Here is a 20,241-nt window from a genome sequence, read left to right as displayed (position 1 = left end):
GGGTAGGTATGACCCACTGCTCGAAAACGTATACCTGATAACACGTTATCACAATTTTCCGTATGGATTTCAGTCCAGTGCCGTCATCATATTTACACACGAATCCAAACACACACGCAAACAATGGCAAACGCGTACACAAAACAGAGGTCACACGAACACGCCTATTATGTGTCGGTGTTTAGCCGTGTTTGCTCACGCGTATCTTTTTACGTTCAAATTTTGATGAAGTTTATATTGTAGAGCCACGTTTCTGAGCTTCATTTGGATCGTTGTTTATTGTTGTTTTGGACGCCCTGACAGCCGGTGTTTCACGTTTATTTCCACTCGCATTGTTGCACGTTAAACGTATGATGCTCATATGTCCCAGTCGACCGTTTGATGTTTAAGTTGTGTAATGCACCACGCTATCGTGTTGTCGTTTTGCACTCAGGCACACGTCCGTGGCCGAAAGTGCCACGTTATTTTTTAGCACGCTGCGGCAAAAACAGCAACAACAGCATTAGCAGCAGCCCTGACGGTACTGTGGTCGTCATTCGTGTTCAGAGACATGAGCAGTGAACTCGTCATTTCCGGAGCCCTTGCTGAGGCTAAAACTATGCAGTTTGGATTGTGTATCTCACTAGTGGAGCCAAACGCGACAGGGATGTGGTGCTGGCTGCAAAATGGGGTTCTTCTTCACGCTCGACATAAGATAGGCCGCTGGTCGTCATTGATTTTATGTGCAAATAAAATGAACGCTAGTTCGGCAGATACTATGCCTACAGTTGAACACTTCGCACCCCCAATCAAAACCATCGAATGAACAACATCCGACACCTCAATCATCCATATTAGCATGTCACTCTCACATTGTCTGTCGACCTGCACTTACATACAATCTACTCACATGACTATTTACAAATAAACAAATATCTACGCGTCGGACACCACATGTGTCCACTTCTTTACGCACGCTGGCAATGCAGCATATCACCCTCGCAGTTCTAAAATTTCACCGCGGCTACAAACTCATTACTCGCGGCGTAGGTTCTCATCCAGTCAAGTCACGTGGGTCATTCCAACTGTTATTTTCCCTTTCCCACTGACCCCAGCGGACGGCAGACTTATCTTTCCGCAGCGAATGGTCCCAGTTTTCGCCGCGACTTTCGCGATTTTTTTCGGCGGCATTTACGTGAGCTGGATTACGATACAGTGGCTCAGCTTACGAAGGACGTGTTGCTTCCCCTGGGGCACTGTTGAGGCTCTAAGTTGATGACTTGTCACGGAGCTTCACCATGTTTTCGCTGCCAGCCTGTTGTGACCCGACTCGTTTTAACTGCTGGGTGTTCCTTTTTCACTGTCACCCTGCTGTGACCACTAGTTTTACGTTCAGGGCCACGTCAGATCTCGACTTTGGTGAGGAACTTACCGCTGGTCGTGACCGGAGTATGAACTGTTGAGTGAGCGTGGGGCGAATAGATGCGCAGTGCATACCAACCTCGGTACCGCATACAAGAAATAGAGTGCCCGCAACTATACCGTCAATCCGGGTATACGACCATGCGTCATGATTCTTGATTTTGTGCACTAAATACTCGACAAAGCCATTTTTGCGACGGCTTATCTGCTCAAATCGGTCCGGATAAGGCCATATCAGGTCAGATTGGGCTATTTGTTGAAGCAATTAATGGTGAATATTTGTTTTGATCTTTTAACCTGACGTTTTATCCTATTTAGTATAAATATACTAACGAAACATGGGAGCTACACTTTTTGTCTGCGGGATGAAAAACTACTTGAATACAACTAACAACCTATGTTAACCTAAGCCGGCCCAATTGAACGAAATCTGCACCAAACAGCAAAAAGCTCGTCCTAAAGTCGACTTATCAGTACCTGCCTGATTCTCACAAACAAGCGATTTATTCTCAATGCTCATTACTCAGTGCCCGATTGCCAGTGGCAAATCCCCAACAGTTTCTCAGAGTCTTATAATTTCGTCATTCAGCAAGGGACTGACCTTGCATCAGCTCAGTATGTAGGACTATAGGTACTGATATTTTTACACCAGTCCGGTACCGACTTATCCTTATCAGCACACGACATTGGCATGTCCGCATCAGCACAGTACTGAAATATCCGCATCAGCACAGCACACTGACAGTCACATTCAGTATTCGATGGTATGCGCGGGACAGTTTTTGGGAGGCGCCACCGATTTCCGTTTGAGGGAGGGCAGTCGAATGCTGCGTTTGGGCGAGGTTTCCGCTTCAGCCGCCTGGCTGTCCCGCAGACCCTGCTTCATGCTGTGGCTGATCACCTGAAGAACAAAGACACGGAAAAGGGTAAGTATAGCCTTCTGAACAAGCCTCAGCTTAAATGAAGGGAAGTTTTAGGGGGACAGGGTGAAACGATGACATATGTTCATGTGTGGTCACAACTCACAATATTTAATAACCGACAGACGCTGTTGAATGTTAATGAATGTGAGAGTCTAAAGACAGGTGGATAAATGGCCACAACGAGCTAATACAATTGGTTGATTATAGTGTCAAGAACAGTTCATTTCAATATAAGCCTCATACTAATCGTAATGAGTTTAGCCCATTTGCCATGCATATCCATGAATATGTTTAGATAATTATAAAGTGCTTTTTTACTAAGGGACTGCAATACATGTACTCGATTGCTAAGAGAAGGCTGGCAAAAAGACGCATTTGCAGTCCTGATTGCTTTGTCGAAGCCTGTGAGTTTTCTGACGACCTGTGAATGCTGGGCGATTTAGTCCAAGTTGTATTTGCTCACACCCAAACGAACGGTCTGTCAAAGTTGGTTCCGGGAATTGACGACCAACTTCCCTGACCTCGCTGAAGGTGAGACGATTGCCGATGATTTGCGGTTTTTGTATATTTCATGGGAGGTTAAATGTGCGCTGCAATTGCCATTATATACATGTATTTTTAACAATAAGTCTACAATGAGCTAAAAAATCGGCCCCCTCAGCCGGCGAAGTTTAACATAAGCTAATCATGAATGGAACGTAAAATACCTGCCGCTAATAGCATGATTACACATAGGGAGAAGATTCAACAAACACTGCCAAGAAACAGCCCGATCGGCAGGTAGATCACCAAACAGCGTTCAACATCGAAAACAAACAATGGCGCCCGAAAAACAAACACTGCCGACCTTGATGCTACTTGGCACCATCCAACGGTCAAGTCACAGAATGATCAGTCGTAAACAAGTGAGTGACTCGATTGTAGATCTGACCCGACTGTGAGATGCGTTACAGCTTTTACCATGCACGGAACATGCCCGCTGGGTGGTTAACGTTTGAAACATGTCACTGCAGCTTCCACCTATTCAGGGTATGGTTATGCCGGTCCTACCTGAGGGTGGAGACTTCCACTGGCGTCCAGCTGGCGTCTAGCTAAGCAGACGTCCAAGTTGGCGTCTAACTTGGCGTCTAACTGTTGGACGGAGACTTCCAAGCTAGACGCGTCTCAAGTTAGCTGTCGCCAGATAGACGCAGCCGCCGTCCAGCTAGACGCGAAATGGAAGTCTCCACCAAAGTGTTTTCTTCTGGTCATCTCTGTTGTCCTACCCGAGAGAGCTGCTCCAGGCCATCTATAAGTCTTACGAGAAAGTTGTCACCAGGTCCTGACTTCATCCAACATATGTTGGTCCCGCCCGAAATGTTTTTCTCCAGGCCATCTCTGCTGGTCTTACCTGGAATAGTTTTCTCCAGGCCATCTCGGCGCCATCACTCCACTGTTCCGCCTCCACAAGGCTGGGACGAATCACCATGATGAACTGTTGGCCCATTAGCTGAAGAGAGACGAGGGGTCGGTAAGTGCACTGGTCCATAAGACAGGGAGGGAGGGCGTAACTTTTCTGGTCCGTATGCCACGGAGAGGGGCGTAAACGTATAACTGACCCGTAAGACGCAAAGGGAGGGCGTAACTTTTTGGTCCGTAAGACACGATAGGAGGACGTTAGTGCAAGCTCGTAACACACAAAAGGAGAGTGCAAGTGCTCTGGCCGGTAAGACACGGAGCAAGGAGTAATTGCGCGGTCTTGGTCGTCGTCATGCAAGAAGGGAGGAAAACTGTGGTGGGCCACCAGACAAAAGCGAAGAGTAGCTGTAATGGGTCATTAGACAAAAGTGGGAAACGGAGGGATGGGGGCGTTACTGTCCAATCAAACAAGGAAGTGGGTTACAGTGCAAGCCCGTTATCTGGTCGAGACATGTGGAATAGCATGCAATTCAACGGTAAATGAACTAAACAGCATCTGCTGTCAGCCTGACACATCTAAGTACACTGACTACTAGTTCTTGACCAGTGATTGCTCCTTTATATTCGGTCCCATATATCGGATATATCGCGAGGAAACTAAGAGACGCAAATCTACAATTGGATTTCTGACGTCACTGAGGCGTTAAATCAAATGGGATCGACGCCAAATTTGGACACAAGTTCGGATAGCTAGAAATACGTGTGCAAAGTTTCACTTCTCTATCTCTTCGTGTTGCGACAATATCGTCGGAGAAGTAATTGAGGGGAACTAGTTCCCCCTCCCTCAGCCGGCCGGCGGGAGGTGCGGAACTGCGGAGGCCAGCGGCCGCCGGGTTGGACAATTGCATTGACAGCTGTGAGCAAATAGAAATTCAAACTATTCCACACTGTTATATTCATAGTGGAATAGCTATGATGTTAAACTATTCCGCTGTGAAATCATCGCTCTATCCCAGATCACCAGCCAGCCCGCGATCGTTTGACCCGCCAAATGAACCCCAATGATGGCATCGGGCCAGATGCTAATGACCCAGCGGTGGTGAGACCATGTCACTGTGTTTTGCCCACCGTCCCAAGGTCTAACGATCGTTCGCTCCATTTGGCAGAGCGCCTAGACCAGACAGAAATCAGTCTCGTGACTTTTTGTGCCGGGCGAGTGAGCAGTTGATGGTTGGAACAGGGCGGTAACGAAGCCACTGAAGGGCGAGAAACAAGCCAATTGAGAATATTGATTTCGTTGTTTTTGGTCTAGGTGAGGGAGTTGAGCTTGATGTCCGTTGTTACTGACGACGAAATCGAACTGAAATTGAGCATGTCGAAAAACAACTGGCGAAATGCACCTCAATGCATAACACCATCAGTGGGAAATTGGTTCAAAGCCGAACAAAACGCCGAAGATGATTGGAGTAAAGTGGGCGAAAATTGCTAGCACTGGAAAAAAACCATTTATACCTACATCCTTCTTCCATTAACAAACGCTCTATGGCCATGACAAAAACGGCACATTTAGAATATCCTGGTTATCACGGTAGTCACACGGTGGGTTTCACGATAGTCACAAATAAAGGAGCCGGGTCGCGCGTTTGATCGGTCTCACTGCCGCGGCGATCGCTGTCAGACACAACAGCTGAGAGCGCGTATCGCTCGCATTGATTCGCCATTTTGTATGTATTCTGGACTACCACATCTTTTTTTGGCAGCAAATGTAAACTGGTTCACATTTGAAGAGGCACTATTTTACATTTAATGTGCATCGCATTTCCATGCTTACGTATTTGCTATAAAATCTCAGAATTTCAGCCCACTTTTGGATCATAATTCTTGACCTGTGTGTGTTTGAATCTGGTTGGACTTTTGATTGTGTATCACTCATTTAGTTTCCTCATGTAAAATCTCTCGTAGCATTGTCAACTGATGATTTCATTACTAGGCAGTAATATTGGCACTGCGAGCCCAATGCGAGCGTCGTAGTTGCTTGCCCGGAGGCGAAGAAACTTTGAATTGTCCAGCTGCGATTGAGCAGTATATTGGAAAAGTCCTGACTGCTGGTATTCATATAAAGGCGGGAGACGCCGAGGGATGGCGCGCTTATGGTCGCCATATTGCATTTACCGCATACTTTATCAATCACTTAGGTATTTGAAGGTCACACATATGATCTTGTCATTCATATCTAACTGAAGGTTGTCAGAATTGCACGTATCATTGGGGAGTGGGGAAACAAGACGAATCTAAATCTAAACGGCAGCATGTGGTGTAGACTTGTAGACGGCAGCAACCTTCTGTAGACTTGCACACTATGAGACATCATCATCGCAACCATGGTAAAAAAATTGCTTCTCTTGGCAAAAGCCGACGCTTTGTGTGCCTGCCCTTTTAGTCGGAACAGGCACATAAGCATTTGTTGAACATAATATGTCTCCAGCTCCGAATATTTTGTCGAGAACTTACATCAATGTACTGAGGTTTTGCTCCGTAGCTAAGATGTCGGCATCCCAAGTCCGTCATTAGCGGGCCGTATTTTTCTTCGGAATCGAGCCTCAGTATGACCTTGTTGACGAAGCCCATTACCCTGCAAAAATAAAGATCGGTGCGCGTTAGTTTTGTAGAATGAGTCGTTGTTAGTCCCTAAAAACTCCTGATTGATTCTTATAGCTTATTAGACCGTAGCATTGGCTAAATTTCATGTCATTACCCAAAACAAACATCCAACTGTTTCCTCGAATTGATTACGGAATGGCAGTGTCTGCGAATGAATGAATGTCAATGACTTAAAAACATGGATGCTACATTTCAGTGCATCGTTCATGTTACCGAAGCATTGCAACTGCTGTAATCATTATTAGTAAGCAATATTACGTATTTTGTAATATCCAATATTGAGGCTGGGATGGCTTGAATTCTCGTCTACATAAGGTGAATATTTTTGATTTATCAGGGAAGTTCAGACGATAGATGCAGGTTATTGGTAAAATCGTAATATTTGATCTTACTGACTTCATACGTCCTTGGAAAGCAATAAGTACCCTGGCAGCGATTTGCGATAGGTATTTGACTCTCAGTTGCTGCAAAGCCAAAGGTTCTGGCTAAGAAGCTTGTGAAAAGCTAAAATACACCTTGCACTGCGAATATATGTCGAAGGAATGCATGTTTTGCCACAATGCAACTGATGATAATGTCTTCTTCCGATCTCTGAATCTCAAAGCATATTGAGCGAATGAGCATTGAGTGCAATGTCTTTTCATCCGTAAGTGCACAGATTGTAATAAAACATATCATCAAAGGCTTCGTCTGAAAGCCTTCTGCCTCTCCTTTCACTTGAAAGTCACTGCAACGCTAGTCTAGAAGGTCCGTTTTTACTTAAATCTAGTCTAAAGACTTGAATGATATTGGGACTTGAAAGGGCGATGCCGTTATGAGCCGATGACGTCAACAGATCGGCGTCACAACCTGGATGGCACAAATTACAATTGCTGACATGATGGAGAAAAAGCCACAGCAGTTAACTGAATTAAAACTCGTTGATGAAAGCTTCTCAAAAGTATTGCACTGTGTCCAAGACACAGTGCAATACTTTAGCCGTTAAATTATTGCCGTGACTGGTGCTCAAGAGCGAATTTTGCTCGATGAAGGATTCAGATAGCGAGACGTCACCGATCTCGTATATTCTTTCAGGCACTGCAAACGCTTCTACAGGGTCTTTCATAATGAATGTTACTTTTGAAAGAGCTATTTCTCAGGACATATATGTTCCTCATGTAATATGTACCATCACATGAAACAGAAACACATTAGCGTTTTTGCACACACAACTTTCATTTTAATGCTCCCCAGGAATTTTCCACTGTATCGCCCTTAATTAAGGCACACGTTTCGGCCCTCTGACGAAGGTGTTGCACCCCGCGCCTCACAACGTCTGGGTCCAGGCTTCCAGTAAACCTCTCCACTGTGGTTCGCAGTGGATGGCTGCAGGAGGGTTTTGTCTCAGATCTGCCAATGCGACTCCCCAAAGCCAGTAGTCCAGCGGGGAGAGGTCAGGACTCAGTGGTGGCCATGGTCGCTCGGTGAGGCGGCTGATAACGCGCTCTTCGAGATTCTCGATCAGCCACTGGCGCAACAGCTGCCATGGTGTGCACTGTGGCACCATCCTGCTGGAACCACAGGCCGTCTCTTTGAACCTTGTCCCTGACCTGAGGCAGAAGCATTCCTTGAGCAGCCTGAGGTAAGCCACCCCGTTCAGTGTTGACCCAGGGGAGAGCCAATGGATGAAGACTTGTCCGTCGACCGTAATCCGTAATGCGTTTTAGTGGTGTCGACATACTCTGCTTTTCCGTGAAGGAAAATTGGCGTTGTGAATTTTTTTATTTTTTGGGACAAAACCCTAATCAATTTGCAACAATACGCATATAAAATTCACGCGGAAGTGATAAATTAAGAGCTCCTAACTAAATGTTCAAAAGTAACATTCATTATGAAAGACCCTGTAGAATATCACTTGTTAGATAGCAATTATTAGATTTCACAATTATTGTATTTCACACATATGTCTCCAAGGTATATTGTATTCATCTCATGAGGAAACTTTCATGCAAAAAGTTTATTGCCCATGCGGAGCATTATTTATCAATTGGGCACCAGCTGACTGTAGCAGAGGCCCATATTTCAGCCCTGGTGAATAACCACTGACATGAGCGCCAATCGAGTGCAAACTATGGGCATTATGTTGGCCAAGTTGGTCTCCAGCACGAAATAGAAGTGTCATGTTCGGAACTTTAATCGCGAGCTAGGGAACAGCGAAGTTCTCAGCAGAGGATGCCGAAAATCGTTCCAGCTTGATCAGTTTCCGGCAGCGCGATTAACGCTACATTTCACTACATGACGCGCTTATGTGAGTATTTTATTGAGAAATATGCTTTGGAGCTATAAGTAAGCATATTCAAAATTTCAACATCAAACTATGTATGAAAATGCGTTTGTTGAAACTCTGTATATTTGTGTACTTAGTAATTTATCAAGCTCACTGTACAGTAGCATATTTTTTTATTACGCATGTGCTGTTTCAAAAGAATTGGTTCCATGTACACAATGCTGAAATTATATCTGTCTATAATTTACTAAACAAAGTGATGATAGCATTCTCATCGCAAGATTACAAAATTCAAAAGCGTTCTGAAATTCTGAACACCTCAGAAACACTTTTTCTTCATCAAATGTTTTTCTTTCGTCTCGAAATTATCAAGTCACAAAAATCAACCCTAAAAGCCTATTCAAGACGCATTTCTATTGGACATGCTTAGAATCGTGCTACGCACAAGATAGCAATACTGGACCACTCCGCCCTGTTTAGGTTTGATTAGATTTGCATTTCAAAACGAACCATTTTCACTGATAGCCAATGAATAATTACAAGTACAGCATTCACGCCGCACCCCAAAACATTCATCGGAAGCTGGATTAAGCGTATTATTTGTATCGTTTTATAGTTGGCGCACATTGATTTCACCAGATTTCATAGACGATCAATTTCATCAAATTTGTTTACTATTTCACAGACTCATAGCTCATATTTGCCCATCCCTACAGCTCCACAGTGATAGACGACGTCTCAGGAATTATGTCTGAACTATAGTTCGTTTTTTTTTTTCAAAAGGACGCTGGTCGCTGGCTCAAAGTTCAATATCGAATCTCTCACGTGAGTTTTGGCAGCTTCAGTCTTCAGTGTCTGGCGAAAAATTTCTTACCGAAAAATAACCGATTTCAAATTGTGCACGGTAAGTAGCTGGAAATTGTTTCTTGAAAATGAACATATTATGATGACGTCACTGGTGGCAGCAGGCACCCAAATGTCCGTGCAATGGTACAAGTGTCAACGAATTTGGGTGAAACTTAGTTTTTCACTGTTGCCGAGCATATAATCGAGTAAGCAGTTCTGTCCATGATAGTTATAAGTTACATTGCAATACATGTTCGACAGTATGACGTCACCACTGTTCTCATATATGGTTCCAAAACGCACATATGGAAATCATCGGGAAGAAATCACATGTTAAAATTAGTCGACGTTCGATTTTCTCAGGTTCAGTTTTTGCTCGTTTTGCTCGCTAAAACACGTGCTTGTTCCAAAAACATACTTGGAGCCAGCGTCCTTTTGAAAAAAACGAACTATAAGTAATAAATTGCACGGCGTATAGCATTAACGTTACATCGTCGGTGTTCAAAACTTATTTTGAAAATATCATTAATATCTCCAATACAAAGTGCGCCAACCAGTTTTCTCAGTAATTCAGCTAGCAATTCTCGTGCTGTGTTCAAAAAGACGTTTACAGTGAGGGCCAAAGTTTAAAAAAAAACGAGCTATAATTATTGGTCTCATCAGTTCCCAGTATAGGTACATACGCCACACAAACGTCACACGTTTTATACAAATCATCATATTTTTCAAAAACTAAGCATCCCCGCTAGCACAAGGCTATAGGGGAAGAAGGACAAATCATCATCCATTATAGATGTCTGTACAATCGTACATTTTCCCAAGTCTCGCCCCGTCCCCATGCATTACCTCCATCGTTGTATTGCTAATTACGCTCACGGCGGGATGTACGACATGTGGAACGACTATGATGAAAAGCCGGCAGTGCGCCACGACGACTAACATCATACATCTACCGGTGTTCCGACAGAACACATAGAGCGTAAGACGTAAGATCGATGGCGGAGCAGCTGTGAGTATTCCGCGTGTTACCGATACCCTGGGAGAAAAGCCACGTGATGAGTGACGTCACCTAGGCTGTGGGTAGGTGTCTGTGTGCGTGTGAGCAACGAATAACGAGACATGCCCAAGGTGACATATGGGTGCTGCTCTAGAAACTATTGATGAAAAGTCATATGTGTCTTGAACAAAGGCCCGACTTTGAGCCATCAAAGACCAGTTGGGTGATGGAGCGAAAATACTGAAAACATGTGAACCATCAAAGATAGACCGGTTTAATTTTACGAAAGGAGGGTGCTAAATTATAGGAACGATGGATTGCGTTAGTTAAACGGAGCGTTCAAAGGCTAACAAATCGTTGGCGATCATGTTTTCTGGAGCCCAATTTCGACGAAAGAAATGCGTGCGCTTCGCTGCACGCATGCGATGAATCCAGTAAGAGGGGAAGGCACCGATAAAAGCATTCGCAATGCGCGTGGTAGGCATTCAACCCACCACACGTGGCGCCTATAAATTTCGGTAGAAGGTGCACAGGGAAAAGAGATCACTTATTTTCGGTGCCATCATTTATTCCCGGGCCACTCCATGTCAACCGGGACAGCCAAAATCGGTCACCTCTGCAATTTTGTTTTAAGTTGGTATACTTATTGGCTATTGGGTGAAACCTCTGAGGGTGAAAGGATTTTGTCATATGCCCTCGGGCTACGGAGATACAAGTCGCTAAACTTCTGCTTTTTGAGCAGAATTGGACGTGTATTGCAATCTTGAAAGATCTATAGCTTCAACATTTTTGAAGCTATTAATTTGAAACAAACTGAAACGTGTACATTAGGAGTTATGCTAGTAAAATTTGACAATTTTTACATTTTTTGGTGATCTTTAATTTATTTTATTTTGAATTAATTTCTTAAAATGTAATTTGTGAAAAATGGGTACCCTTCGATTTTGCTCAAATTTAGATATTGTCTTCCACTACACGTAAGGCACAAGTGCTGAGAAAATTAGAGTGGGCCAACGATAACTTTGGATGATATAGCAACAAGTAGTGCAACGTAGCACGGGCGTTGGAAGGGGCCGATTTCGCTAACTCCACCTGTTTATCGCCAATAACTCACGCCATAATTATTATATTAACGTCAAACTTTCAGTATCTGTCCAAAATCGAATTGCAAATCCTCCCGCGCAAGAAATAGGTAAATCGGTCCACAACTTTTCTAGTTATAGCGGTGTAAAGTCTAACGTTCCTGCCGGAGCGTCTCGGCGGCCGGCGCCGGCCGTTGCCGCCTGAGTGGTAGACTGTGCCGGCGCGGGACGGTTCCATCTTTGCACCGCGCTTCTTACCGCTGATTATGATCGATTCGTGTCAAATTTTGTGTGAAGGCTTAAAAATATACAGGCAATCTAATGTTTAAATCAATACGAAAATCAACTGGTAAAATTAAACTATTAGGGTGCAAACACAATATGTGACTATGACGTTTCCCGCGTCGGCCGATCCCCGCCTCTGCCGGCGACATCTTACTCTTAGCAAGCCACTAACTGCCAAATTTATGGTAAGATTAACTAGAGATTCTCATAACACTACAAATGTCGTGTAAAGGAAGAAATAGGAAAATCGGCCAGTACCTATCTCTTAGAGCTATGGGCTATAAACGCAAAATAGTCACTATAGCAAATTTGATCACGTTTAACCTCATTTGATCTTGAATATATTGATCTAGGGCCATGAAATTGGCACACGATAAAGTTCCCCACCGCCCCATCTACAATTCAAATTCCGTTTTTTAATATCTTTTTTTGGCTAAACCGGGCTTTTCTCCCTAGCGCTGGGAGTCAGGCGTATTTTCTTTTTGCAACCAAAGAGAGGCGCTGCCTGGAGAATGCCCAATTTCATTAGTAAAAAACTGGCTTACGATGACCAGCTATCTTCGTGGCTTAGTAGTAAGTGTGCCGAATGTACCCACCTCGAAATCTAAAGGTCGCTGGCTCGCAGCGGGTCAGCCTGAAGTGTTTAACACGCATTTGTTTTTTGTGGCATCTGGCCAGCAGCCGGCAAAGTTGTCGTGAGGGCTAATGTTCGTATCTAGGTAGCATTTGGCCAGTCGGCAACTGCCGTGAGGGCTCTACATATTTATGCGTGTTAGATTAGGTCAGGTCAGGTTAGGTTTGCTTTGGTTTGGGGTAGGTAGAAAGGTAGCATCTCCAGGTAGCGCCTCTACTTGGTTGCTAAAACGAAACACGCGAGTGCCAGACATTACGAAGTCCAAAAGACAGTTACGTAGACGTCGGCCCATTCTGGCTTTTTTATATGATGTAGCTAATGTATAGGAGAATAAAATATGTACAAATCAGCAAAATCAAAGGGTACCCATTTTTCAATTAATTTTTTTTTCAATTTTAATTAAGTTCACTAATTAGTTAATTACGTCAATATTATTATCCTCAAATTAAAGCCCTCCATTTCACACTTTGTCTCGTGGTGATATGTCTAAAACTTCAATGGTTATGACGCTTTAAAGATGATAATGTGCCTTGCCTAAGTCAATGTTTGATGACGTGTATCTCGGAAACGTGACGTCATATCTTGACAAAAATATGTCTCCTTTCTTTTCACATATAGATGAGTAGTTTCACAAAGTTTCGCAAAAATCGGAGGAGGTGAGGTTCAAAATGATCATTTTTTGTCCCACTTGACGTGGAATGCCCCTCCCATTTATTAGACGTCGTTTTCATGAACGTGCTGCTGATGGGCGTTGGAAGGCAGCGTAAAACAAAACAAATCAATGCAATGCAACACCTAGTTATGAGTTTTAACTGCACGTATTACGTCAGGCCTAATCGGGAACATTACGTTTCGCTAGCATCGCATCATGTTCCTGCCAAGTGGCAGCTGCGTTTTGCACTCGCTGTGGAGGGTAAAACTATGCAGGTAGGCAGCTACTAGCTATCAGTATATTCGTAGCAGCATTGCTTTTTCTCCCAGTTTACAAGTGAGCGTGTCAGCCAACCAGACCAGCTGTGGTGCTGCTGAGCTAGTCACTGCAATAGCGCAGCACGATCCCGAGGCCGGCTAAAAATATGTTGGTAGCCTACGCTGACATTATATGACCAGTGTGAATAACATAAACATTGCAATGAAACTAAATAAAACTCATAGGTATGTTGACAGTATTCGTACTTCAATGCTAACGTGCCCACGTGTCATCATTTGATCAGTGTCAACTAATAACAACAGTTTCAAGCGGTTTAACGAGTAAGCATCCATTTATAATTATTGCTCACAGTTGTAAACCTCCTTAGGGCTACATGGCATGACGTCAGTTCGTCCGATTTCCAATCAAGGAATCGCTATCCCTCGATTAATCCGCTCTTGGTATAGAATCTCAATAGATTATACAGCACGCGGGAGCGATGCTTATTTCCGATCAGCCGCGTTGAAATTGAAGGCATCATGATCATTGCTCGTGCCGAGTCCCGAATGGGCTCTCTCAGCAGCCTGGCGTCCACAAAGGTCAGCTTTGTCTACGGCAGACCGGCTGATCCAATACAAATCCAGACCAGCTTTCGCCATCGGCTTTCCGACAATCAATCGCCTTCATTCATTTTTAAAGATCACCTGGTCTGCTGCTGACTTGACTTGTATCGCGATGGTTAGTGTGTTTGTGAGTGAAAGTGATCACGTCGATGGTATTTGGTAAATTTATTCCCATAAAACCGCTGCATACTTTTAGATTAGAGCTTTGAATCGATCCCAAAACGATATATCAGTGTTGTAGGCAATGCATTTCAAGTGGAGCCGTTTTCCTGTCATCAGATGAAAGAAACCCGAATATTTGTATAACAGCTTTAAGTGAGATCCTATTGACCCGTAGCGTTGTCTAACCCAGAAAGGACGAGTCTGCTATCTGAACTCATTTTCCTTAATGCCTTTGTGCACTGTCTCCATAATAATATAATGTCGCTGAAATCATCCCTCGCGTTTCCTAATCCCTCAGCGAAAGATATCCTGACATAAGTTATCTCAATTTTGCCTCTATACTGATCTCTGGCGCTACTGTGCCGCTTTACCGAGAACTTATGCTTCAAATCTGACCATATTTCAGTAAGTCATGGCGCCCAAGTAGTCGTCATTCACGTCTGCCGTTTATCTTGTGGTATTCTGTCAGTGCCATTCTCCGTTTACAATGCTTTCTGGGCAGACTATGGCGACGTATGGGTGACCAAGATAGCCCCATGCGACTATCTTGACCTTCACCATTGTGGAACACGGGCGAAATGTCGTCGTTTCCAGGAACGGAGGCCGGGCGACGGAAATTGCACAGCAACCGGCAGATCATGTTGCACGGATATTGCTCAGAAACAGCGGGTCATAGTTTGAGGGCTGTAAGTGATACCCTTAACCAAGCTGGAATCTATACTAAAGTTGCGTGAAAGACTTTGCTCCATTGTTTGGGTATTTATTGGTGATTTGTTATCGTGGACGCAGAATACATCCGTTTTGTTTTGTCGTGCAGGCTATACGATTGTTTTATATTGAATTGAACGGACGGTTTTGTTGCTTGTTGTCATATGTTGGTCGTTGCCGTGGTGGCCACAACAAAGGACAACGTGCACAACTCATTATCGTTTTGTCATGGAGACTTTCAGTAACTACCAAAGTATTAATCAACTGTTCACGGAGACGGTTGAAAACAATCAGAATGAATGAACACAATGTAAATTACCTGGCAAGCTGCAAAGCATAAAACGACTTACGAATGCACATACAACTCTGTGAAACTTGAAGACTCGCTAATTAGATCCTAATTACAACCGTATTTCAAGTCTGCAATGAACTCCGAATAAAACGGCAAATAAGAAATAGACAAATGCGTTACTTCTCTTCTACTTGAACGGAGATCAAGCTTAAAAATCACATCCGTTAGGCTGTTTTCTTGATATTTTACGAGCATCTGGTAACTGCCTAGCAACACCGCCTGACGACGGTCTGGTAACCGACCCACCACAATTCTGCATTGAAATTAGACTCCGCAGCTGGCACTTTTCGCTCTGTCTCATAAATAGTGCAGTCGTGTGCGGTCGAACGTAGCCGGCAATGTTCGGCCGTCAATGGGCCCATGCTTCTATTGTTTGTGTTCTAAACATTTCTTTGATCGACAGCAGCGAGATGTTATAAATGAGTTGAGATAAAATCTCCGTATATTTTATCAACTTTAAATGATCAGATGATAAAAAGTCAAGATTTCCTGAGACAGGAAGCCTAATAAGAAGTTCTTATACTTTTTGGAAAGAAGAAAACCATTTCATGAGACACAATTTAAGTCAATCAAACATCCATTATCGAATTAAATAATAAATCACTCAGCCATCAACTCCGACAATATCCCTAACAAATGGAATAAATAAAGAACGTTTGTTTTCCGTTCACTCTTTCATAGCTTCAGTTCGAAGTGAATATTGACCGTGCCAATAAGAAAACGGTCGCCCCAGCCACCACACAAAGCGTCCAGTTCTGTTCTGGGTCATGTTAGCTCAGCTTGTAGTTCAGAAGCGATGGCTTAGTGTAGACCGTGGACTAATAATACAAGCCTTTTGGCGACTTTGTGTGCAAGTTATGCAGCTTTTAGCTGTTGTTGATAATCATTTTTTTGCGACAGCTAAAACCCTGGCCGATCATTTGACGGATCAAAACATCGTGCAATTTTGAACACAGAATTTGCCGATATTCGCTGCTCTCGAACATGATAGCGCCGTGTGTATCGAAGAAGCGCATTTGATTGTGGCTTCTTCTCGGGGCTTAGGAAGGCAATTTGGTGAACAGGAGGCATCTTTTGTGCACGCTTGTTGAGATAAAGTAAGGCATAATAAACAACCCAATGTGACACAGCTGATGAAGTGCTACGCAGCATATTTTCTATTTCTGTTATGACGCTATTTTCATTTTGAATGCGCCAAGACTAAAGAAGACGGCAAAATGCATTTATTCATTGGACCTCACGATACAAAACATTTCAGCGTTTCACATTGACCACTGGCAGGCTTCAGTGATGCCCCACAATAACTGAAAGAACCCGTTGCGATCCCGATCGGTCCCTAGCGACCAGACACCGCTCCAGACCCAATCGCTATTTCAGTTCTAGAGATTGCCAAATCAACTGCAGAGGTTCGTAGTCCAATTGCCTTCACCGTTTCAAATGTAGCCTGAAACGAGGCGTGGGGTTGCACCGGCCGAAGGCCTCGCGTCAATTTCAATCGGGAGATAATTTCCCGAAGCCGCTGGCGTTGAATTACACTGACAGTTAGCGCGTCAGCTCATCGGTAGGTAAGATGCTTCGTGATTTTTCCGAACGGAGTATCGGTTGAAACGAAAGTCATGTGCGAAGTTGTGATCAGCCATGCCATTAGCTTCCGCGTGCTAAGAACGATATATCGCTCTCTTTGAAAATGACCAGATGCATTTGACTTGTTTCTAAGTATCTCCTTCCAGTCAAGTTTTGTCTGATCGATACCACTTTGTGTTTAATTCGCCTGAAGGAGTAGAGATTGAACATAGATCACCCTAATCATGTATTTTCCTTTAAAGTTTCGTTGGTATTGCATGCTATTTCATCATGCAATATGTCGCTTGAGTTATTTTCAAGACGTAAATATATTTCCTTATTTCTCCTGAGATGTCATTATAAAAACGTGATGGATGGCTGAAACATATTGCCATAAAGGAAAAATGCATAGGCTTTTGATTATAACGGAACCCTTTACAAGAGATTGGACAGTGTTGCAGAAATGACAAGATGGTTATACAGACTAATCAGTGACATAAAGAGTTTATCTAAGTGCACAACAGAAGTTCGTCATTACACTCTTGGTACTTTGAGCTATACCTACAACTTGTTTGTTACGCCTTGCAAATGCATAAATAAAGGAAATGGACTTAAATAAGACTCTGTGCCTAAACTCTGCCTAAATAAAACCCAAACTCTGTGCAGCCAAGGTCTACCTCCCTCAAAAGTCCAATTGTTTGCATTCCTTCTGCGGAATTTCCTGGGAAAATCAATAAGTTACCTACCCAGCCGTACTGAAATCCATGGCCGGCTTCTGTCGTGCATTGGTTACATTTTTCCCGACTGTAAATGTTGCACACAATGCATTCAGTGGGCACACACTGCTTCATAGCATGTGATGGGGTTGCCAGAGGCAAATGTTGCATCAGCATAACAGTGGAAGCAGGTCAGTGACATTTGTCACATGCAGGCTTTAATTTGTTCTTTGTAGATGAAATATAGCCGCAGCTGTACTGGCTTGACTCGAGTGGATTGCGACTATACTGAGCAATTAAATAGTTATGCTGACATAAATGTTGCGAGTTTATGTCAGTAGGATATTTATACTAATAGTTATGTGGCACGTGATTCATAACATGTGAATTGTGTATTGATTCTTCAGACAAAATGATGACACACCCACAATTCTTTTATTTTTTATTCAATGTGCAAGATTACGGACATGACCTAAAGCTAGCTCAATACGTGCTATATCCTAAGTGTGGTGCGTCTGAATTTATGTGTCGGAATTTATGAATTATCTTATAAGCGCTACTGTGAGCTACGCTACACTAAACAAGGCTAACCAAAACAGTTTTCCTTTTCTCCCAAGATCTGCGTCTTTTGTTGTACAGCTAATATGCATTGTAAATCGCCTCTTTCATAAATGCTAATAAGAGTGTCTCGCCATCCCGACTAAATCACGCCGACCTTCACTCTCTCTCCTTCCTCCTCTCCTCTGCCCTGACATCGTGCTTCCGGCCAGACCCCGTGTCTTTTGGCAGGAGCCCTAATCCCCAGCCCTCCCCTATCCGCCTAAGCCCCACCCTCCCCCCACGGTCGGCAAGGATGAGGCATGCCTGCCGCCCAGTCAAAACTGATGCAAGGTTGCCAAGACAGCGGCCGCCCGCGGCAGACGCCGGTCAAGGCCACGCGAGCAAAAACGCCCGAGGGTATTGGCACCGTGCCAGCTGACAGACAGCGTGTAGCTTGCAGCAGTCTGCGTGAGGTTGTGAATAAATCATGTGGCTAAAATATTGCTTTTGAATATAATATTGTTGAAGTTGTTGCTTTGCGTGGATTTAATTATTTCAATATGTCGTTTGCGAGATGAGAAAAGTTTTGTGTAAATTACATTATTTTTGCGTCGTCGTAACATAGCAAATTGCTAGGGAAAATTAAGCGTAACACACTCTTGTTTGCATTGCAATTTTTATTTTTAAGGCATTACTATATTAGTTATTTTAAATATTTGTGCTGGTTAACCGTCATTTTTGATTTTGTTTTCTAGCCCTTGATTTTCTGTTACATTATTTAAAAAAGATCTAGGTACTCCTTATTTGTCTGCGCTACACAATTCTCACTGAAAGGGCGAAATAATTATAACACGCGGCGCCATCCCAGACAAATTTTTGATGCAATAATGTAGAATATCAATGACCTAAAACAACCAACAAGGTGTGACATATGTCGTGACACACAGTCATGTGTGACACATGACTTGACAAATGTGAGAAATTCCGTGACACATGTCATGACACTTGTATCACATTACGTGTCACGCCCCGTTCTCGTTTCCGCCACCTCTTACCTTGCAGCGTGCTGTTTCAGCTCCTGCGATGCCTTGACGTCTTCCATCTCGATCTGGCGGAAGGCCTCAAAGACGTCCTTCATGTTTGGGTTCTCGTCGAACAGTCTGTGGGAAGACAAAGGCGATAGCTGTGAGAAACTGTGATAGATCGAGTGAGAACTGTAAGAACCAGTGGAAGAAGTATTGAAAGCTATCTCGAAGAGGGTCGGGGCGGCTCTGGCATCCCTGGGCTGGCCCAGAGTGGAGCGGCTGGTGTGGGAGAGGGACCTACTGAAGGTGTGGAAGGCGCTCCACATACCAGCTTATCCTCTCTCCATCCGCCGCATGTTTGTGTCCCGCTCTGAGGTGTCTAGCCGGGTCACAAGCTCTGTAGAAGCTGGCGCACTGGAGCTGCAGAAGTGTAGGCTCTCTTCCACACAGAGAACGTTTAGTAACCGCGCTGCTGCCGCGTGGAACCGGCTTCCGCCGGCCGTCAGGGAGCGGCCCACGCTGACCGCGTTTCGCCGCGCAGTGGCGGCCAGCGAAGCCTGAGATCTTGGGGTGCTGTGTTTTATTCCGGTTTTAGTGCAATTAGTTGTCTTATTTTATCTGCCAGTGCCTATTGCCTTCTTGCATTTTATTGTCTTGTACATGACGCTGGATCCTGAAAAACTATGTTATGTGGATGGATTTTAGATCAATACAAACAAACAAACGATGGCCAATGGCAGATCTAGTGAGAGAGGTGATAATTTGTGCGATTACAGTGATAACTGGTGGGCGTACTAGTGTGAGCTATTGATAGATCTAATTCTAGTGAGAGTTGTGAGAGTTAATGAAAAAGCTGTGAAAGCCAGTGAGAGAGCTGATAAAATTTGTGGAAGTCAGTTAGAAAACGTCATCATATTACAAATTATCCATCATAATGTCGCATACTCGTACATTCGCACCATCTAGGTGGCCAGTGTCTGCCCAGCATAAGCGATCCAGCGGAAATAGCTGACTTCCGGTCAGATCGGATGTAATCACGAACACGATGGAAATTGGGCCGCGTTCGGACACGAGGGAGTCTTCTTCAGGTTGTATTCCCAGGTGAGATTAGGGAGACAGATTGGAGCTTTCGGGGCTTCAGTCTCAGCG

The 20,241-nt window shown here is 44.0% G+C and overlaps 1 protein-coding gene across 1 annotated transcript; it reads right to left on the bottom strand.

Annotated features, from left to right (window-relative positions):
• Positions 1-1,889: 1,889 nt before the first annotated feature.
• On the bottom strand, positions 1,890-19,230 carry LOC122368016. Its single transcript, XM_043341605.1, has 4 exons — positions 19,123-19,230; positions 6,234-6,354; positions 3,715-3,813; positions 1,890-2,302 (listed from the first exon to the last, which is right to left on the bottom strand). Exons 1-4 carry the CDS (start codon positions 19,203-19,205, stop codon positions 2,153-2,155), a joined length of 453 nt encoding a protein of 150 aa, XP_043197540.1. The 5' UTR covers positions 19,206-19,230; the 3' UTR covers positions 1,890-2,152.
• Between the last annotated feature and the right edge of the window lie 1,011 nt (positions 19,231-20,241).

Source organism: Amphibalanus amphitrite, unplaced genomic scaffold (assembly GCF_019059575.1).
Source record: "Amphibalanus amphitrite isolate SeventyFive unplaced genomic scaffold, NRLGWU_Aamphi_draft 000915F_arrow, whole genome shotgun sequence".
Taxonomy (NCBI): Eukaryota; Metazoa; Arthropoda; class Thecostraca; order Balanomorpha; family Balanidae; genus Amphibalanus; species Amphibalanus amphitrite.
The sequence above is the reverse complement of the archived record's forward strand: the minus strand, read 5'-3'. Positions and strand labels throughout refer to the sequence as shown.